Source organism: Neodiprion virginianus, chromosome 4 (genome assembly GCF_021901495.1).
Source record: "Neodiprion virginianus isolate iyNeoVirg1 chromosome 4, iyNeoVirg1.1, whole genome shotgun sequence".
Classification (NCBI taxonomy): Eukaryota; Metazoa; Arthropoda; class Insecta; order Hymenoptera; family Diprionidae; genus Neodiprion; species Neodiprion virginianus.
This window is the reverse complement of record NC_060880.1, coordinates 38,072,316-38,095,293: the sequence shown is the minus strand read 5'-3', so window position 1 is coordinate 38,095,293 and position 22,978 is coordinate 38,072,316. Positions and strand designations below refer to the sequence as shown.

At 35.7% G+C, this 22,978-nt stretch overlaps 1 protein-coding gene across 2 annotated transcripts in view; it reads left to right on the top strand.

The window, feature by feature from the left end:
* LOC124303938 (eukaryotic translation initiation factor 4 gamma 1-like) overlaps nucleotides 1-22,978 on the top strand; it is a 65,721-nt gene that overhangs the window by 1,861 nt on the left and 40,882 nt on the right. Inside the window, exon 1 of one of the 2 annotated variants that reach the window (XM_046761807.1) lies at nucleotides 6,266-6,406. The exons of the other annotated variant lie outside the window; for it this stretch is intronic. Coding sequence (XP_046617763.1) covers nucleotides 6,400-6,406 — 7 coding nt within the window. The 5' untranslated portion in view covers nucleotides 6,266-6,399. Of the gene's footprint in view, nucleotides 1-6,265; nucleotides 6,407-22,978 lie in introns of those variants that run through there. 2 annotated transcript variants of the gene reach the window in all.

Below are 22,978 nucleotides of genomic sequence, written 5' to 3'. Positions count from 1 at the left end.
TGTTGTTACTTAAAGTAGAGCTAATTTCGCCCTGTTTGATAGTACAGTTTACATTTGTTTATCATGGTTGATTTATTTGTACCTTTAGACTTGTTTTCTATCCTCCGTGTCGTCATTGAGTCGCAACATTTCTGGGCAATGTATTATTGATGCTGGGTAGTCAGACTTAAGGTCAAAAATCCGTTTTGTCAATATTTTTCATCCGCATCTTATCTACTATACCCCAAGCAATTACTATTTTTATACGACAATTTGTCTCTCCGATACATCGTTGTTATCATGCAATTTTCATTTCGGATGTCCGTAGTTCAATACCAATGTAAAATATTTGACAAACATGGATTGCGCTTATGTGCGTTTAGCTTTCCGTTATACGCATTTATAACGGTTCGTACGCACAGGGAAAATCTGGAAAACCGGGAAAACTCGCGGAATTTCCAGAATAAGACTGGTATTTTGTGTCGGTCGAAGAAATAAACTCGTTGTTACACAAAGTACTATGGATCTTAAAGAAAAAAAAGCAAAGATTGATCTTAAAATTTTGTTTCTAAGCACCATTTCATACATTCTATGTATATTACTTTCATTACCAAAGCTTCTTTCCTTTATTTCTTTTTTTATACCGAAAATCTCAGGCTATCGTTTTTAAATTGATAGTTAAATAGTAAGATAGTTCCTAGATAACATGAAAGTAATAATTCTTGAAAGGTTACTGAAAAAATCTTATTTTCGGACTGGATTACCTGGAATCGTCTGGGAATTTTAGATTCGAAAATACGTACAAACCCTGATTTAGATTTTACAAAATTCATTTAAAATCTAGACAAGCAATTTGTCGGGTAATTTTGTACTTTGCTCGCGAAGCGGCGCGGCGAGTATTATTTGTACACATGTCGCCACGTGTACGTTCAACAGAGGCACACGCATCGAAATCTGTCCCCATATAAAAACATGCATACATACATGCATGCATCAGTGACGGACACGAGAAATCGTCGCGGAACTTTCGCTGCTGACCAATGAAATTCAATCTCTGTGATTTCATCAGCCGAGAAATTGCATAGTGGAAAAGAAACAACAACTGACTCGGACTGCTCTTTAATTCAGAATCGTTTCCGTATCCGATCCGAAGCCCGACGTGTACGGAAAATGAAAACGGCAACGTTGCACAGGTGTAAAAAATAGATAAATAAAGATTCACAATTAAAAACAGACCGTGCTCCCGAATCTGTCTTAATATTATTATTATTGCAAATTATTATCGACTTTATTGCGATTTTCCTGTTTCTCGGTTGTTTCCCATAATTTTTTCCTCCGTTTCAGCAATTCTTTATTTTATTTCTAATTTTTTCCGTCCACCTGAGCTAGTCGTTACGCTTGTTGTTCTAGCAAGATAAGTTTTAACACCGACTGTTCGTTATTATTTTATCGAATTGATGGTATAATTGATTGAAGAAGAATTGAATAATGAACTGAGCAAACGAAGAGGCGTTTCAATTCGGAACGACGAATACATAGGTACATATGTAATAATTACAACATCGCGTTGTTCTTATCGACCATTTGGTTAAATACGTTTTTGTGTTATTAGTTATGAAATTCTATTGTTTCAATCCTTCGGTACATATTACAATTCAATAATCCACATCCAAAGTACTATTATGTTACAAAATTGTTTTCAGCTTATAATTAGCCGCTCTTGCAGGTATATCTAGACATTATCGCCTTGTTATTATATTATTACAAAGTGTCAAATTGTCTCCATATTATTATTTTTAGACATCATATTTTTTAACGGTATTAGTTGTGCATTTACGATATCTTCTCGCTCCGTAATAATGCTTTGTACTTTTCTATATTCGTATGCCAGACAAATTTCGACAAAATTTCGGTGACGGTAAATGGGAAATTATAATTATCGTACGTTTTATTAAAGATATCGACTCGTTCGTATTCCAATTTGAATCTCGTTTTTTATTATGCAAACTTTCGTCTCACACGCAAGCGATGTTTAACTTTTCGCATCCTACGTTTTAATTAAAGAACGTCGGTATATAATTTTATTCATCGAGAATTTGGGAATTTACGCAATGTTTTTATGGCTATGCATATCCAGGGTGTCCACGCACCTAGAAAACCTGGAATTATCAGGGAATTGCTAGGGAATTTTTATTTTGGTCGTGGAAAAACACTACTAAAAATATTAGTTTTTCATCATTAATATAGAATTAATAAGCTGAACGATTTTGGTTTTAGTAACTTACTAGAAGTGGGAAAATGTAAGGGAAAGCTTGGAAATGTTGTGGAATTTTTTTTCGCCAATATTTTTGGCCGGCCTGTAATATCAATTTTGTCGCATGACCGACAAACATTCGTATCGGGAATGCAATTCGATCCGTCAACGCTAGGTGGCGCATATTGTAACATTTTCATGCTTATCGGTGAATTTTTCTTTTGTTTTCTCTCCTCTTTTACTTTTGTTTTCTTCTAATGGTAATTTTATACTAACTTACTTCTTCTCTTTCACGAAACTTGGCTCTCTGTTTTGCCTTATACGTCAGATAAATAAATCTTCGATAGATATACGTTGTATTCTTTTATTTTCAATTCTATTCATGGAATGAGAAAAGAGAAGTTGAAAAAAAACTTGTCGATTTCGGATGCATTGATCAATGGATATATAAAAACGCATGTTACGTTGTCTTATATATATATATATATTTATTTGTTTATTTATTTTTTTGTACATGGCAAAATCAAAGAGAAAAACGCAATGATATACAACAAGTCAAGGTACTTGATTACTTTTTGTTTTGTTTTTAAGTAAACAGAATTGGTATATTAATTAATAAATTTATACAGGCCTTTAAATTTCTATCAAACGACGAAGATACGATGAATCGGTGAATAAGAAACTGTTAACATAATAATATATAATTACCGAATATTCTTATCGTTTGTCTTCTTTTATCTTACAATCAAGTGTATCGTAAGGCTAAACTTTCATTTTCGAAATATATGCGTGTTTAATTTGTCGTGACTGACAAACGATACTGTGTGTGCGTCGTTGGTTAAAATCGTTCGGTAATTCTTCCAATGTACTTGAAAATTGGTTGTATTCTACCGTTTGATTGTGAATATGCCGATATATTACTTCCCTCCTCCCTCTCTCTCTATCTCTCTCTCTCTCTCTCTCTCTAGCTCGCTCTATGTCTCTGTCGCTCTCAATAACTCTTCTTCGTTACGGCATGAAACATGGATGTGCGATAGAGGGGATAGTCGGTGAGAGTTCGCGGTGATAATAGCACAGCGGCACAGGCCCCGAACATTTCCGAACAGGGCCGAATCGCTATTCGGCTGGTGATTGCACGTAGTCCGTGTACATGTGGCAATCAAGCCACACGGTACTACACGCTTCTCGTTTCCGTAAAAATCCCTTTCGATTTTTTTTTTTTCTTTCTTTTTTTATCTATTTTTTTTTTTTTTTACAACATCGTATCCTTACTGTTTTCGTACAACTTAATATACTGGAACAGAACGGGGGGGGGAAAAAAACGTGTGCGACAGGATAGAAACCTGGGAACTCTCAAAAAAAGAAGTAACTGTCAAATCTAATAACAACAAAAACAACAACAACAATATTAATAATAATAATAGTAATAATAATAATTGGTAAAGACATTTAAAGAGAAAAACAAGGCGGCTGTTGACAAAGTTTTGTTTTTAATTGCTTGTCGGCGGTTTGACTTTCTGGTTAAATCCAATTCTTGCACTTTTTCTACGTTCGTCGGGTGTTGAATACCTTTAATTCCGTTGACAAAATTAAAAATTCTACCTTGTAGAATTAAATAACAGAATCAACGCAGTGAAATTGTTTAGCAAGTAAAAATACGTAACACGGTTGATCCGATCCCCCTACTCACCTCCCTGCGAGGTACGTTTTAAAATTTTCTTTCACTTCAATAAGAATCACACGATACGGAAATACAATAATTGATGTATGTATACCTGTAATATGAATGTCAACGACGGCATACGTATATTTCAGCGATATAGAAAAAATATATGCAAAAAGGGAGCGCGCGTGTGTGTGTGTGTGTGTGTTTGTATATTGTAAAAAAAAATTATTTCCACACATGCATAAAAAATATACGCCTTTTTTTATAAATTATAAGTGAATTGATGAATTAATAAACATATGACGACGGTGACTGTGTGTGTGTGTGTGTGTGCATGAGCGTGAGCGCGTGCAGAGTAAAAACTAAAGCTTGCATACGTCCTCTTTCTTCTTATCATCGTCATTATTGTTATTATTATTACGTATCATTGTTCTTCGTTCGTGGACTTGACATATGTTAGCACATAGAGACAGTAACATATGTTGTTACAAACTGCTGGGTGCCACTTGATAAAGTCTCTGTGTATAATAACGAAAGATAGTATGGTAAATTTGTATTTTTACAGTTTAATCAGGGTTCGTACGCACAGGGAAAACCTGGAAAACTGTGAAAACTCGGGGAATTTCTTAAAGCAGGGAAAAGTCAGGAAATTTCGAAAATAAGACTGGAGTTTTAAGTTTCTTGAAGAAATAAACTCGTTTTCTTATACGCACATTACTTGATATCAAACCTCCTTTCGTTTTTTTCTTACTGAAAATCGCTGGCTGTGAGTTTGTAAATTAGTAGTCGGACAGTAAATTAATTACTAAGTAACATCGAAGGTATTGGTATTAGTAAGCAAAAAAAATTGTCATTAATCAGCGGCATATTTTTTGGAAGGTTGCTGAAAAAAAATCCTATTTTCAGGCTGGAACACCTGGAAAAGTTAGGGAATTTCGGGTTCCAAAAAGCGTACGAACCCTGTTAATGCAGCAGCAACATAGCAACTGTGACGTGAAGCTAGGGAATGAGTAACATGGTATATACAATATACATACACTTACCTAGACTACATCTACATACATTCATTCATTCATTCATTTATTCATATAATACCTGATTTTTTCTGTGGTCCGTCAAGTTTACAAGGGAATAAAAAAAAAAAGAAATTGATATTATTTATATACAATATTATTATTGTACACGTAACGTGAAACAATCTTCGTTGCCCTTCAATTTGGGGGAGTAAAAAATAAATAATAATGATAATATATACGTGAGATGTGTTGATTGGGATAACTATACGAGTTACTATTTCCTTTTTCTTTCGTCTTCTTTTTTGTTTCCCCCCCCCACACATTTACACATGCATAATATGTATTTGTATATGCAATGTATGAAGTATTGCATACCTCAAGTACATATTTATTTATTTATCACAACTGGTTAACATGTGACAAGGGTTGTTTGATTAATTATATCCACTATCAGATCAATGAATACAAAGTATGACTTAGTATCAATCGTGAAAAATATATTTACTGGTAAAGAAAAGCTTTTCTTCTTCTTCTTCTTCTTCTTCATACGCTGATAAAAGTCGCGCATAGCTGAAAACGTTTCAAACTTATACAATAATAATTTTAGACAATAAATCGTTCCATGTTTTTTTTTTTCTCGCCCCTTTTTCTACTTTATTATTCCCTATACCCTAATCACTTTTCCTTTCCTCAATTTCTTTCATTCTATCAATCCTCCTGTTTGCGCAATTTTAACGTTTCTTACGATCGTTTCAACTTATTAATCTCGTTCGACTGTCGCGCGCTCATTTTCTTTTTCTTCTTCTTTTTTTTTCTTTTTTTTTTTTCTTTTCATCTTCCCTCTGTTTCTTTCTTTTTTTCTTCAACACCGAAGAGACAATTGAAAAGAAATAGAAAAAGGGTTCATCGAAATTAATTTCCTTTCCCAATACACACACACGCAACAAAAATGAAACACAGCTACAACAATCTATGTATGTGCATACCGGTATACCTATATATATATGTTTCAATTTTTCTAACCAACGTGTTCGCGGTTATTCTTATTACTAAGCTATTTTAACTTTGTCAAACTCGCCAGCCGCAACGGAGTTACAAAAGATCTACGTCGTCGTGATGACGTGACGTGCCGGCCTGCTGACATACAAGCAAAACTCAAACTACCTGTACTCATACATTACGAAAAACAATTGGAGATAGTAGGGAGAATGATAAATATACGACAACGATAATAACTGAAGTGAAAGTAAACAGATCAAACGAAAAAAAAAATATATATATATATATATATATGTATATCAAGAAAATAATTAAAAAAAAAACAAATGACAGTGACAATAACAACAATTTCGTGCAACCCAAGGATCATACTTTTTTAACAATAATTTATTCAACAAGTAATAATACCGTGCACATTTGCATTCTATAACGAGGAGTAGGAGACGGAGGAGAATTGTGAAAATTTCAAGAAAGAAATACCAAATATGATAGGTGAGTTTTATTTTTCGTTATTTGTAATATTCTTTTTTTTTTTTTTTTTCGTTCACTGAGGCAACAAATTGGCTCGAACTGACGTTTTTGTAGATTATATTTTTCTTCGAATTCGAATTTAATTCGAACCAAATATAGAGTTGTTAAGCTGAATGATTTAGGTTTTAGTAACTCACTAGAATTGCAAAAATGTTAGGGAAAATCTGAAAATGTCTGGTCAAGTTTTATAACAAGATAGTATTTTATGGTTTTTTTGGGTCCCTGGTTACGAGTTGGAAATCAGATTTCAAAAATTAAAGATGGCGGATCAAGTATTGTGGATAAAATATTGAAATTTGATGAATATGGTTAAGAAACTCTATACCGGGGTTTTCGGGTATGCCGATTGGATTTGTCTTATTGATTTTTCAAAATCTGATCGCAGATTCGCAATCAGCGATCCCCAAAAACTTAATAATTTATGTAAAACATTTATATATGTGTAGAGGAGTAAATTTCTCGGAAATGAATTTATTCCTTCAATATTCAAGATTTTTTTTTCAATTAATTTGTTTCTAACCATAATAATTTACATTGAATCGCAATAATTACCTTCGAGTATTAGTATACTATCGGAAATAGCAAAAAACCGCAAAGAAATATGTTGGAAAGTTGAGAGGCTGAAGCTAGTAACGTTAACGTAACGGATAGTCGCCGGGAAGAAAAATCATCCCTGTGGAATTTTGAAACAACTTTCTACGAGTTGGAATTTAACGAATCACCTTTACGTTCTATTTAATATGGCTAAATAAATTTCAGACAATCCTGAAGGTGCGAAGTAGCGATTTTTCCGAAACATGCGTCGTTAAAGTAACGTTACTAATTTCAACCTCGTGAAAAGTTCTCTAGTTGTACAAAAAAAAAAAAACAATATAGGATGCAAAATAGGTGGTAAGAATACTCCTACCGCTATTGCTCAAAGGGTTAAATTAGAAGTCTAATGGCTATTTCATTTTGCGGTAATCAAAGAAACTTTACAAATGTGGTCGACGGAAGAATGACTCATTCATTGACTGAATAAATGGTTGACTGACTGACTGACCGACCGACCGACCACTCGTCGATAATCTTACCGCAGACAGGGGGTCAATATAATCAACATATAATCAACATATAATCAACAATATAATCAACAATATAATCAACATCCGTTGTTCTATTCCCGCACACAGATTCAAGAGAGTGTCGGTTTTGTTTCCTTTTTTCTTCTTTTTTCTTTTTTGATTGCTAGGCCCGAATACACAAGTCAAAAATGTACATAGGAACAAGCCTCAACCTCCGCCTTAACTTTGTCCTTTCTTTTTTTTTTTTTTTTTTTTTTTTTTTTTTTTTTTCCCTTATAGTCTTTTATAATTTTCAAGCCACGTTATAATTGTAAGAGAAAACAGAACAACAACAATCACCTTCAATAAATGTTGCAAATTTCAGTCTTCCTTCAACTATGTATGGTTCAAATGTTTTTTTTTTTTGTTCTCCCCTTACGAAAATTCAGCTTCACACACTCAAATTAATACTTTTGCTTTTCACATTCAAAATTTCATTTTGCAACAGATGACTAATTTGCCGTGAAATGTAATAGTCGAAGAGTATCTTGGTAAGGTTTAAGATGTTTTTGAAATTAACGAAACTTTTTCCTTATAATTGCACTTACAATCAGTACAGTACGAGCAAAAATTTATACATTATACGTCCTCTGTTCTTTTCGCTATGCGGAAACGTTTTCGGTTGTCGATATAATTATCTTGTTAATTTATAATTTACTTTTTTTTTTTTTTCATTCGTCCGTCTCTCCGACAGATAAATCTGTATACCAATTGTTGGTTGTTGTTGTTATTATCGTCGTCGTCGTTATTCGCAAAATTTTTTTTCTCACGGAAAGTATTCGCAATATTTTCCTCCATTTTATGCATGCATTAATTTATACGCACCCGAAGCGATAAATCGGGATGCGCAGGATAGAAACCGAGTTCATTCTCGTCGGTTGTATTTTATAATTCAAGTGAAACAATTTTCTCACTATTGTTTCACGATTGTCTTCCACGATCGATGAATTGATGTAATTAAATTTATTGAATGATTGAAGAATCGTTAGCGTAAAAATTATATTTAAAAAAAAAAAAAAAAACAATTATAAAAAGAAGAAAAAAAAAATACAACGGTACAATTTAGTTGCAAAAGCTGTCGGAAAGCGGCAGAAACAATGAGGAAAAATTGCCAAATTGAGTAAAGAAGAAAGAAAAAAAAAAAACGTTCGTTAATACTGTTTCAAATTTAAATTTGAATATCTCTGTGAATACCGTTTCTCATCGAAGCTCCACGAGAGTAAAGCAAACAGCGTTGGAAACGTCAGTTTCACGTGACTCGTATCTCGGACATTGGTCATGTATACATATATACATATATTTACACTGTATACCGGGTGTCTTCGCATTAGCATTAAATATCGTGTTTCGAAGTTATGTGAAATTTATTACCGTATAAACTGCGCTGAAATATCGTTTTATTCTTATTATTTTCAATTAATCAAAATTTTTTGTCTTTCTTCTCTATCGAAGATATAGTCTCTTCTCACGATATGATCTGCAACAAAGAGACACCGTATATCCACGTAACATGAAATATTCTATAGAAAGATTATGAGAATCTTTTTAAGAACAACAACAATCAAGAAATATGTTGCAAGTTTCTGGCGCGTACATTTTCAACTTGCAGCAACCTTTTTTTTTTTTTTTTTGAAATATTTTCGAAATGTTTCTTTCTTATTAATCTCTTTTTTGTAAATCGAAAGTTTAATTCGAGTGTTTTATTCGTCAAAACGCAGTGTTTATATATAAAGTGTGTGTGGGGTGTAAAAAAAAAAAAAAAAAACCAGCCACTTTTTTTAAAAACTACATTTTTCCACGTATAGCCGCATTTACTCGTTCACGTTACACGTATAATGAATAATCATCCATCGACCAAGTTGCTTCGGGAATCGCATGACGTCACGCGGGTCAGATTAAACGCAGACTAGACGCCTACGCATAAATTTGCGTAGATGAGTCGACGAGTTTTAGGCGGTCGGCTCCAGGGGCGTAACTTGCTTATTTTTAACCCCCATTTGATCGATACTAGCTAACCATGGCTCTGTTTATGGTTACACGTTGTATTATTACGAACGCGCAGCTTATATCAATAAGTATACCTTGCCTTTTTTCTTTCGTCTTCTCTCCCCCTTTTGTACGGAAAAATAATAATCATATACATATAATATATAAGAAAATATACGAAACACGTGATTGGTTGGTTGGCACTTTGGTGCGGAGGCCCGACGTTTATGTAATATCTACGTCTGACGATATATTGTGTATACATTTACAAGCTGTAAGTATTTATGTATGTACGTATATAATATTAGGTACCTAAAGAGAATCGATCAACTCGTACGGTTTCATTTCTCTACGTCTCGTTTAGTTGTTCCCCGTTAACCCTTTGAGTCACACGTTATTGTGCTGAGTCAACTTTTACAACAAGATGGTAATCTAGGGTTTTTTTTTTGAGGTCGCTGATTACGAAGCTGAAATCAAATTTCAAAAATTCAAAATGTCGGATCCGATATGGTAGACCAAAATTTTAAACTTCATCGAATACAGTTGAAAAAAAAAAACTGTGCAGAGGTTTCGCTGAGTCGCTGAATGAATTCGTCATACCAAATTTTCAAAATTCGATTTTAAGATTCGTAATCGGCAACCTCAAAAACCATTGGGCAGAGTTTTTTTTTCTACTCTGGATTCGATCGAATTTCAAATTTTTTAAATCCGATTTGAATCAGTTTGCTTCTAACAATAATAATTTTACATTATATCGCAATAATTAGTCTCGAGTATTGAAAACCTATTAGTATACTATAGGAAATAGGAAAAAACCGCAAAGAAATACGTTCAAAAGTTCTCTGAACATACAAAATATGGATATGAAATAGGCAGTAAGAATATTTACCACTATTATGGTTCAACGGTTCAATACAGCTTGCTTCTCTAGATGTTTACTCATTACATAGTATACTTTACCATTTATGTAATTTTATAACCGCAATTCCATTTATTATACAATTTTCGATCGTAAGGTTTTTACAAATATAAAATGCGTGTATACTACAGTCAAATATCTTACATATAGATTTATATTTTTCAAATTTATCTTTAATACGATACTCCTCACTTCTTAATTACTTTTTTCACCTGTAACTTCTAAACCAAAGGTCTAAATCTCACGTTCGTCTCGGTCTTAAAACTTTTTTTTTTTTTTTTTTTTTTTTAGGAATTTATGAGAATAATTTCATGCCAATCGATTGGGGCTATCGATTCGATAATTGGGTCTTCGTGTTCTTGGGAGCAGTAAAATCAAACCCGTGGTAGAGAAAATCTAATTCGGTGAATGATATATATGTATATATATATACATATATTAGGAAAAATATTTTTTATAGTAGTTTAAGTTTATACAATGTATAAACTAAAATATTTTTCTTTATTCTGGACCAGAATTATTTGAAAAATAAATAAATAAATAAATATTGCGATCCTTTCACGTCAGCATTCTCTGCGTGACGTGTCTCAAATAATTTTTTCAGGACCCCAAAGACTTTAGTGAAAGTAAAAAGTCAATAATCTAGATTTAAAACTTATTTAATGCGATTTTTCACTGTTTTTTTTTTTTTTTTACAAACAACGATTTAGGATATTATTATTATTATTATTATATATATATGTGTGTGTGTCTGTGTGTATATTTTCTATCACACCAGACCATACTTGAAGATTCAAGGGTCAGACGTGGCTCGGTTTCGGGTGGAACGCCTCATATATACACGATCGGCAAAAGAGACATTAGTATGATGACTGATTGTGAGTCGTTTTACGCTTATGTCTGCCACAGGCAGGTGAAAGGTGTGCCGGATTGGTTTGATACCTATACCTATACCAACGAACGGAATACAGAAAATGTACATTCCAGGCAAGGCCGCTTCTTCGCGGAAGGAGGCCACTTGCATATCCGGGGAGAAACTAACAGTATTACATACCTATACACACACGAAATAAACCCACACACACACACACACACACACACACGCGCGCGCGCGCGCGCGTAATTGTACGTCACTTATATTCTATACGATTCTGCGGTGCGTTATATGTACAGGCGTTATATTACCCAGAGGGAAATTTGTGCAACAAATATCCTGTGTGCACAAATGTCTACATAAACACACGTGCATATGTATTGCGGTATTATATTATGATGAATTCGCATGAGATATGATTTAATTTGTCATTTTCGAAACGACCGTTTTACTAAATCTCTTGGCGAGAAGAATTTACCGAGCAAATTCGGTAAAATACAGAGAAAAAAAAAAGAAACATTTTGAGTAAATTTGGAGTATCGACAATTTTTTAGTTTCTATTACAGCAAAAAGATGTGTAATTTTAAATCGTAATTAGAAATATATAATTGCAACATATATTGATTACTTTCTGACTTCTATGAGAATTTCTTCCTTTTTTTTTTTTTTTTATCTCGAGGAAAACGTTTAGGTTCTTAGTGGTCAATATTTCCGTGACGTTGTGTAGCTGTACTTATAAAGATTGAAAAGGATGGGGTGTCCCTCGGGCGAAAGTGTGAGACTGAAAATTTGACTTCAATTTTAAGTATTAATAACGTAAATATTCAAACGTCAGTCGCTCGCTTTACCTTATACGATATTGTTGTTGTTGTTGTTGTTATGTTATATTTATTATAACAGTTTCGTTCTTTTGTTCGTTTTTTATTCATACATTGTAAACGTAACTATGTATTGTATTATATGTACGGGGCATAATAATACACAGCAAATTTCTATACGGTTTTCCATTATTTCTTTTTTGATTATTTTTTTTCTTTTTGCAATCATTTACCCGGTGAACGAATAATTCACAAAGTCGCCGAGTTTGTCGTTCTTTTCATAATCTTGAAAACTTGTCTCGAACTGACAAAGTTAACGGACAGAGTTAGCTTTCGCCTAGAAAGTTGCAATTTAACCACTTATCTGATATTAATACAATACAGAACATAATCATAGTTGCGAATAATAGCATAATAATTCCGGAGTAATGAAGGGTACAAGGAAGAAAAAATAATTGGTTAAAATTCTATCGGTTGTTCGTTTTTAATGAAATAAAAATTTTATTCGTGGTTCAGAACGCAAGAGGTTGATTTTCAAGTTTCAAGACATTGTCTCGGTATATGCTCCTATAACTCATGATCGATTTATCGAAGGATATAGGGGGGGGTTGCCTTAGGATACTCGAGTTTATAACAGCACCGCACGGCAACAACTAAGCTGCAAGGCATTGCCGGTATAATTTAAAAAAGATTTCCGACGGGTGATATGTTTAAGAATTAATGGGCCGTAGATACCGTATGTTCCAACAATAACGTTCGTGCTTTGTAATATAATAGAATTCAATCGGCAATGAACAAATTCGAATAATGTATAATAAGCTAAAGTAAAAACAATGCGAGGTTTTGTCAGGTTTTATTAATTAATATTTAAGAAACTTTAAATACCATGGTTTTTTTTTATTCTACGTTACCACGATATAATCAGTCTGATTTTTTTTATGTCTCAAATCAAAGCACTTGTGAAGAACAGAAAATAAATTTTTAAACAGTTCTTTATTTATTTTATAAGATTGAAAATGACTTCGTATCAAGCTCCGAAGCTCCAAGGCTCCGGTCGAGCATCTCTAGACGCCAGGTTCGATTCCTGGCTCCGTCGTTAATTTTTCGAAATCACCAATTTTTCGAATTTACATTCTTTCAACAATAAAAAAAGCTCCGATATCAAGATAAAAAAAATTTCTCGAAGAATGTTGTTTCCAAATTTGAGACAGATAGCTTCAAAACTCTTTCTTTGAGAGTGTCGACCATTTTGAAAAGCCACGTTTCGAGAAAACCCTTGAAAAAAGAAATGTAAAAAAAAAAGAATCATCGTTCAAAAATTCATTTTCCGTTCTTCATAAGTGCTTTGATTTACTGCATAAGAAAAAACATGAGACTGATTAGCGTTTGAATAAAATAAAAAATCGCGAAAATCAGCTTTTTCTCGACCCATTACACTACGATGATCCCTTGACCAGTTGTATCATACCTTATGCGGTGGTGGCTCAATTTTTAGAACACGGTAGTGTGCAAACGGTGGATTATTTTCTTCGAAACACCCGTTAGCGAACAACGGTCCTTACGAGCGCTACCGCGAATGTCGAAGCCAAGTATTACGGCTGCGGGCAGCGGAATCTGGGGCTGTTCCACTTGCGCGGCCTTGTCGGCAATGCGGCTCGCGTCTTGCGTCTTGCTCACGCATCCTGCGTCTACAACGACGACGACGACGACGACTTACCACTACCTCAATGTCGGTTTCTTTTTCATACCTACACCGTTATTCTAACGATTCCACTCCTGATCGAATGATTATCGGTTCGCGATCCCGTTTTGTCTAATGCGCAGGAAACTGCATCTCTGTAACCTACAACCACACAAATGTAGAACAGAATTCTCGCGATCAATGTACGTTTCGTACTCCAGGCTGACAATGAAGGAATCTTCAATACCTCTTACCTGTTTTACCAATCAATTCAGCAAACTCTGTTTTACCAATCAATTCAGCAAACTCTGTCTTACCGATCAATTCAGCAAACTCTGTTTTACCAATCAATTCAGCAAACTCTGTCTTACCGATCAATTCAACAAACTCTGTTTTACCAATCAATTCAGCAAACTCTGTCTTACCGATCAATTCAACAAACTCTGTTTTTCAACGACACTATATCTTTCTCCTTCTCCTTGTCGATGATAAAATTGCTTGAATATTGTGGGAAATGTGTGTGTGTTCACTGTAAGAAAAGCGTTAATATTCGATCAAGAAATATGAATGTAGGATTTATCGATTGTATCATGTTTAGTCGAATTCCTTTATTTCGGATTTATCTTTGGAATAACGTGTCAGAATCTAAAAACTAGTGAAAGTTAGCTGCAAGTATATTTGTCATGTATTTAGCGTCCATTATTTTTTTCATCTTTTCCTGACGAACACACAAACTCGATAGTGAATCGTGTATCTGAATCATGAAGCTAAAAGTGTAAAATTCCATTTGCTGAATCTGTATATAAAACAGGAAGCTCCCACAGTCCATTTTTTCGTTTCGTAAGCGAATTTTGCTGCATCGTATCTGACATGTCATGTACGAAACAATGCTATGATCGCTATATACACCCATGCATTACGTGTGCTGTGGATGAAAAACGTTTAAACCTTATGTCACTGAATGGCTTTATCTTCTCGAACGATAAGGTATCGTGTAATTAGTTGCGGAATGAATTTCCTCGTCACATCACGCAAGAGAAAAAAAACTTTTATAAACCTCGCGTTTTTTTTCCCTTCTTTTTTTCGCAGAAATTCCATGAAAACATCGTTTCAGACAGATTTCATTTACAAATTAAAACACTTTTAGTCTGTCTGTAAACGAATTATTATTATTGTTACTCTCGCATCATCACCTATACCATAGATAAAGTATCAATCGTAATGACAAAGTTGATGAGCCGTTACGTCATCTTTTACTCCTATCATAGCTACTTCTTTCTTCGTATACCCCTGATAGTAATAAAACTATGCATTTAGCCTAGTTATCCTATCAATTATGTATACGCTATTTTATATAATCTATCTTACGGACACTAAAGGATGCTGTGTAAAGTGATTCGTAATGTTGTTACGATATGCGTGACAACATTTTTAGCACCTGCAGTTGTCAGAGAACTCGGCGGTCGGTTGGTCGGTTTGTGGTTTTCCAGCTGTGGGCATTCTATCAGGTGAACCAGGTTCTCTGTTCTCCTCTCTTAGTTCCTGGTAGAAAGTCTACTCTTACTGCACGCCCGAGCAGACATTAATATTTTTATTCAAATTGCCGTGTATTTTTATATTATCGCACAGTTCACTAGTGTAATATATAGTATATTATAATTATTACGGTGCCAACCGTAGCGTCGTTACCGGGTAAAATAACAACGTTGCTATTTCAGAATTTTTACCAACCATGTAACTATTGCGTACTAATTATTATTAGTTACCACATTCTTGTCATTAAAAAAAAAAAACTTGTGCGATAAAAGAAATCGTGCTTATTACAACGGTTAGTTTGATAACACATTTTATTTTTTTTTTTTTCATACTCTTAGAATACGCAAAAAAAATTTGTCAACAATCGATATTTGTTCGTAGGCTTTCTTCGGATGGATATACATGTCTACAGTATACGTCAAGTTATCGTCTTTTAAGAGTATTTTTCACCATTTCTTTAGCGTTTATATAATATTATTATTGGCTTAGAAATACGTGTAATATAATATACCCGACGTAGATGTGATAGAATCGACTGGCTAAATACGTTACTGTAGTAACGTACAAGTTATTATACCTGCGCCCTAAAAAAGAAAATACAACAATAAAAAGCTTGTAAGGATCAGACTTATAATTGGTGGCTTTGCCCGATGAGGCGTTAAAGTTGAAACAACGCGCATGCGAAACGGAGATAGGTAACAAGAAAAAAATCTTAGTGTTTATGTAATAACTTTTTTGTCCTCTTAATTCAAATTTGCCTTCGTTCTGTTCAAAAACAAACTCGCTGAAGATATATTGTTAAGTAAAGTCTTTGAAATTGAAATGTATAATAATTTTCTATGGCATTGTATGAAATTTGTGAGGTTTAATTTTGTTCGGGTCGAATTCTTGCATTGGGAAATGTTGAACGATGTTGAATTAGGGAATTCTGGGAATTTGGTACCTGTGCTTTTACGCAATGGTATGATCATCTATTTAGAACATCCATTTGATTCCATCATATTATGCTGATTGATTTTCGAGTCGGATAAAAAAGAGAATCCACCTCCTTGCCGTTCCATGCTATATCGTTATGTACCACTGCGACTGTATAAAATAAGCATCCGAACGACGACGACGAGAGATGGAAAAACGTACGTGAATACAGTTAGGAATGCCACCTTGCTGTAATACATTCGTCTCCTCCTCTGCACCGCTCTGCCTTCTGAGTATATCCGCTATTTTATTAGCATGTATCGTACAATTTAAACGCGCAAAACTGTCCGACAACGTCCCAGTGAACTTTTAAATTTGCATCAATACCTAATGTTACGAGCCGCTTTAACGCCTACTTCAGTTGCCTTATTCATATAAAACGTATTGCGATTTGTTGTGTCGGATTTCAACGAGTTCGTTGTACCTGCTACTTGCTATATGTATACCTAATATCTGCCTATAATTTGTATTATTTTCATTACATCATTCGCGTAACGACACGTTTTTGGGGAATTTGTGAAGCATGAAGTTAGTAATTTTTACTGCAAACGATGCATGTTTCGCACCTTTAGAAATTTCTGAAATTAGGTAAAACCATGACAAACTTATATTTTACTTGTATTTTGCAAATCCAACTCCTCGAAGGCGTCATAAAATTATATGCAATAATCACTTCGTCACAGTTTTCCACAGTTTTTCCACCTGATGTATCGCAACGTTGACCCTTACTAACTTCATCCTCGTGTAAAATTGCACTTTTAATATGCAAGTTTAAAATTACTTTTTTTTTTTTTTTTTTCATTCTAAAACACGTATATCATCGGAATGTGATTACCACAAGTATATTACACAGATATGGTGTATAGTATGTAATTAAGTAGTAGAATGCAAAAAAAAAAAAAAAAAAAATACAAAATAAGAGATTTCTGCACGAATACCGGATTCTCAACACTGTTGCATATCATACAAGCGAGGCGACCGTGTCTCTGCAAATAACATTACACTATACATATTCTGTTTTTATTTTCTGGCTTCTTCTTCCTCCCCCTAGTGTTTACTATTTACAACGGTTATAATACGGTTCACACACCATCCGTTACACGTGTACAGCAAGTTCAATGTCCAAACGTCTCTTTGAGGGTGAACTGTATGTTTACTTTTTTTTTTTTTGTTCATCTTGTTATATATTTTCAACGGTTGTTTTTCGAATGGATCATTTTGCACTGCTCAGTCTTCTTTCCCTATCATATATGTATATATATATATATATATATATATATATATATATATATATTTTCATTATTGCATATTAAGATGTCGGTGATGAAATGTCCAAATCATGACAGTCACGTTACGTAATGGAATTAAATACCGCGAGTCGCTTCTAATTCGAACTGCACGCATACATGTATGTGTATATGTATTAGAGTGGTCTTTAGATGGGGTTAAAAAGAAATTCACACGGAGCCTGTTGAATCGTTTACAAATGGTTAAGAACAAAATTCCATAATTTTTTCAGATTTTTATTTCATTCCCCTGATCTGCCTCTTTAAGTGGGATGTTTCAAATTATTTAAAAATATTATATCCCCATTCGCTATATTTCGTACTGACTTTTATTTCAAAGTTATTCGTAGGCAAAAAAAATCTATAATCTCGAATATTCGGTGAGATTCATCTTCGTTTCAGTGAAAAAAAAACAAAAAAAATCGTTTTCTCAATCAGACATAACATGAAAAACAAAAAAATTGAAATTAAACCCTAGCATTCAGCACTGTAATGGACCCACATGGAAATATTGAGGTTATTTTTTTACTTAACGTGATCGTTTGTTATCTTGAAAAAAAAACTGAATTAATGCAGCACACGTTTCTCATGGATATATCCAATTTATGATCTTTTATTTTTAACTGAAAAGAAGATTGATATCACTGAATATTCCAGAACATGGATTTTTTTTACCTACGAATAACCTTGAAATAAAATTCAGTACCAAATATAGTGAATGAGCAATTTTTTTGAATAATTCGAAATTTCCCGTTTAAACAGGAGGACTAGAGGAATAAAATGTTAAGTGGAAAACATTAGGGAATTTTTTTTTTCTTCATTTGGAACCGATTTGACACGCTCCATCTGGAATTTGTTTTTTTCACCCCCATATATGGAACACCCTGATATATATGTGCAATACATGCACACCTTCATGCAAATGCGTACCTTAAGAGGTGTGCGCAGGATGGATCGTGCGATCTATAAGAATAACTTTCCGAGCACTGCGGCGGCGTGTGCAGTTGACAATGAGAATGCATCTGCGCATTTTGCATTCATGTATAGCACGTATATATCCAGGTTTATATACCATGTGATCGTTGAACAAAGAGAGCGGATGTTATCAGATCGGTCAGTAGAATTAGCGACTTCCGCCTTGGCCTCGTTCCGAATGTGTACACTGTAGACGACATGCGCTAGCTCTAGTTACGACTCGTGTGTTACTGCTACCACTTCCACTACGACCGTTCCTACGACTCTGCAATGACCACGAAGAACGGATCAAAAGCTTATTATAACATACGCGCGAGGCAGGAAAAATAAGTACATATTGAATGAATAAATGGAATAACTACAACAAGTTTGGGGGGGGGGGGGGGGGGCAGGAATATTGATAACGACGATATTGCAGGAGAGGAAGGAAGGAGAAAGATGGTTTCAAAGATGGGAGCAATGAGTTTGAAATAATCGTATATTTTACGAAATGTGAAAGCGAATGAAATACTGCCCTTAAGTGTTCATTCTCACAAATACCTATTCAGTACACCGCACCGAATATATACCTTAAAACATTACATATATTTATATCTATATACCTACATGAGGTTGTACGTGTTACTGGTCGCTGTGATGAATTTAATTGTATAGTCGGAAGTTTTCTTTCTTTTTACATAAATGACATGTAGGGTAAAGATTCTATTATCGACGATAAATTTCGAATGTTAACTTTTCTGCTGCGAGATTATATCGGGTGAGATGTGATGAGCGGCAAGTCAAGTTGCTGCTCAGATATCGTTCGTTAGATAAGAATTAGCCCTACATATATATGTATATACATGTAAGCTTTTTGTCACGGGAGTAATGCGCCGCCACTATCGGTATTAAAAATTAAATTACTCTCCGAGTGTCGATAGTTTGCGATACGATCGCTAGATGCTGCAACAGTCGCGCGCGCGCGCGTACGTGCTTACGTGTATTTTCTTCGGTAAATTCCCGCACTATACGTACGTATATATACATAACCTAACTGTACCCAACAACCCTGGTGACGAAAGGAACGTCGTCGATTGCACGCCAACTATTGCAGAAGGATATCAGTACCTATATATATATAGGACATTACCTTTAGGATAATATGATTGTATGGTGTGGTGTTATAGTAACTTCGTTTCTTTATCTCCGTAGAAATGAGAGAGAGAGAGAGAGAGAGAGAGAGAGAGAGAGAGAGAGAGAGAGAGAAGTGGAAAAGAGAATAAAACGCTTCGACGACCCTCGTAGCGCAGCGACAGGGTTGAGATTATGTAATTTCACTTTTTACATTTCCGACCATCCAAGCATTCTGATTGGTTGACTAAACTTTGCAAACGAATGAGAATGCTTGGATGGTGAGAAACGTGAAAAGTGATGTCATAGAATCTCAACACTGGTGATGGCCTTCGTCTTTTTCTTACTTCACCCCCGTACCTTGTACCTGTACCTTGTCTTTTCCTTTTGCTTACGGTGCATGTATTCCATGTAAATGTCCAGTAAGCATATCCAATATTGCCATGGATAAAATAAACCATATCTATTTATCCATCTACCTTGTACTCTACCTATTCACCCACCCTCTTCGGCAGCGGCTCATTACAATTCCATGCTGCTGCACATCCACGCTGCTTTGCGCAGGGGACGGACAGCGCCGCCGCTGCTGACGACGCCAGAGGAGAAAAACGAACGGGTCGTTGCCCGGGCGGGAAAGCCGAGAATTATCGACCCCTTTGCTTGGTTGGTGGCCGTTGCCTTCGCCCCATCCAGACGCACAGGACTTTGGCACCACATTTGCGCCGTGCCCACCCGCTTAGGACAGAGTACAACCAACTTGTGTACCACCCCTGCATGGCACTGAACCTCTATAGTACTACGTTCGCCACGAGGTTCCCATGTGCGACCTGATGCTACGGCTTCTGCCTTTCTCCGATTGACATGAGCTTAAAACCCTCGTACTGTACTCCCGCATCACGTTTCTTCCGGATTAATTGAGCTTTTGTCGCATTTGTTATATCGTTTGTGATATGAGTTGTTGTAGCGCGACGGATGCGATGCCGTCTCTCGATTTACTTTAATATCTCTCGCGTGAAATGCTCCCGATCTAAAAGAGAAAGGAATCGGTTCGATTTTTGTTCCTTTTTGTGTTATACATGCCACAGGTGAGATACCGCTGAGAATTTACACGATACGGTTTCAGAGAAAGTAATCTATAATACCACCAATACGGACACGTTGGATTATTAATAGGAGCTTGATAGAGAAACGGGGATATTATCCAGACACCATGTTACGGTATCCGTTATAATTCTGTTATTATCAATCTGGCCTAGAGAGATACGTCTGCTTTTTGTCCACGCGATTTAAGATGCCCGTATCACTTGTTACAAAGCATTGTACGTCATAATTGATCAGGATGATTCGTCGGTTATACATTATCAGGGATTGGAACAACTTGTGTATGCGTATATAGCATGTATGATATATTACATGTGTATAACTCGTTTGCGTGATATCTTACATACTATTCATATAAAAGGAGGTGTCGTCAAAGAAATTGAAAACAGATAAAGGAGAAGTGGATGTTGGTTAACCGAGCACATCGACCCATTGCTCCTGGGACGGTGGTGCCGGGGTTGCCTTTTTCTTGAGATCGACTCTCCTTAGGAGGTGTTCTCAAAACTACCGATCACATCCTAAACTCGAAACTATGTTCAGATCCGGTATTTGCCTGAAAGATAAAATTGTGTCATTTTTAACTCGTTTAAGGTCAGGAATTGTGTGTCACTATGCCTTCTCATTTGAATAAACCTCGCGTTTATCACGGCCGCTTGGATCGTCGACGACGGTACGAACAAACCGAAAGTGACCACCTTGCTTACATGCGTGTTCGTGAGTGCAACAGAGTTGCAGCGAGCTCATAAAGTCATATCATTGTGCCAAACAGCTACACACATGCACACACCGTGTGTTTAATGAAGAATTCTGTGAGTCAGAACGCCTGTTAGCCAGGATGACAATGCAACGATGTTTTCGCGCACTCGAGGACTTTGACCAAGGCAGGAGGAACGGGACGGAACGGAACCAGTGTTGCCAACTCAAAATGTCATCATCCCACTAGAAAGTTTCATAAATTTTGCGTATAGAAACCACTAGACTCCTCTGCGTTCGTTTTTCTGTCGAGTGTCGAATTCAATCACTGCCAACAATCATGCGTCTTAAGTAATGATTCACACGTGATTGTTATCACTGTAATGTAATCGAGACAATTTCAAAAAAATTGCCAAATTTGTCCCCGACAACACCGCAATAATTTAAATTACCGAATATTTTATTTGGAGATACCAATCGACCTTAAGAATACCAGATTTCCCCCTTTTTAAGTGATAAACAAATAAATCATCCCATGGGAAAAACTTCCAAAACCGTTAGGTTGACGATTGTAACGTTAACGTAACGAAGCGTTGCGGACGGAAGAGAGAGAAGGGAGGGGGTCACTATTTAGCAAATCTATAGCGACTTTGAAGACGTCAAATTTTCAAAATGTGAATATTTTTTGTACTGTTATAATTTACTGCATTTCAGCCAATACAGTAATTACGAAATAACAATTTTTCTCCGAAACGTAAATCATTTCAATAACCTAACTAACTTCACCTCCATCTAATACCGCCGAGTTGGCGATACTGATTACGGAACGGACGAAACGGAACGGAACGGAACAGAGCGTCAACGTCTGGGTTGTTTAGTTCGAAGGTTGACGCAAGGTTGACGCGGCGTGTTCTCCCGGTAACATAGCCGTCGCTGTTGTTGCTGCTACTGCTGCGACGACGACGACAAGTATCATGCCGGTGACCTGGGTGAACCGACCCGACGCTTCTTTCTTCTCATCCCCAAAACACGCCGGTTTTTGCCCTCCATCTAGACGGCTAGACACCCCCCCCTGTACCCTCTTCTGACTGCGCCCATCCACCCCCCGTTTCCTTGGCTTCACCTCACCGCCAAAACTCTCCAGATGCTTTGCACTCCGCTCGTCGGTTTTACTTTACCCATCTTCTCTCTCTCTCTTTACACACACACACACACACACACACACACACACACATACACACATATATATACATATGTTTTGTCTCCATCTCTTTCTGCGCTTCGTCTCGTTGTTCGCGCGAGTTTAACCCTAAAGCGAGGTGTGGGTGTGTCGTCGACCCGTGTTGTGTATATGTGTAATATGTCTATAACCTCCTCTTTATCTACCCGCGCAACAATATGGGCGCCAAGGTCATTGCTTTTTATTGCAGCCAACTCGGTCGCGTTATTACTTACGCATACGTAGGTGCAATATGT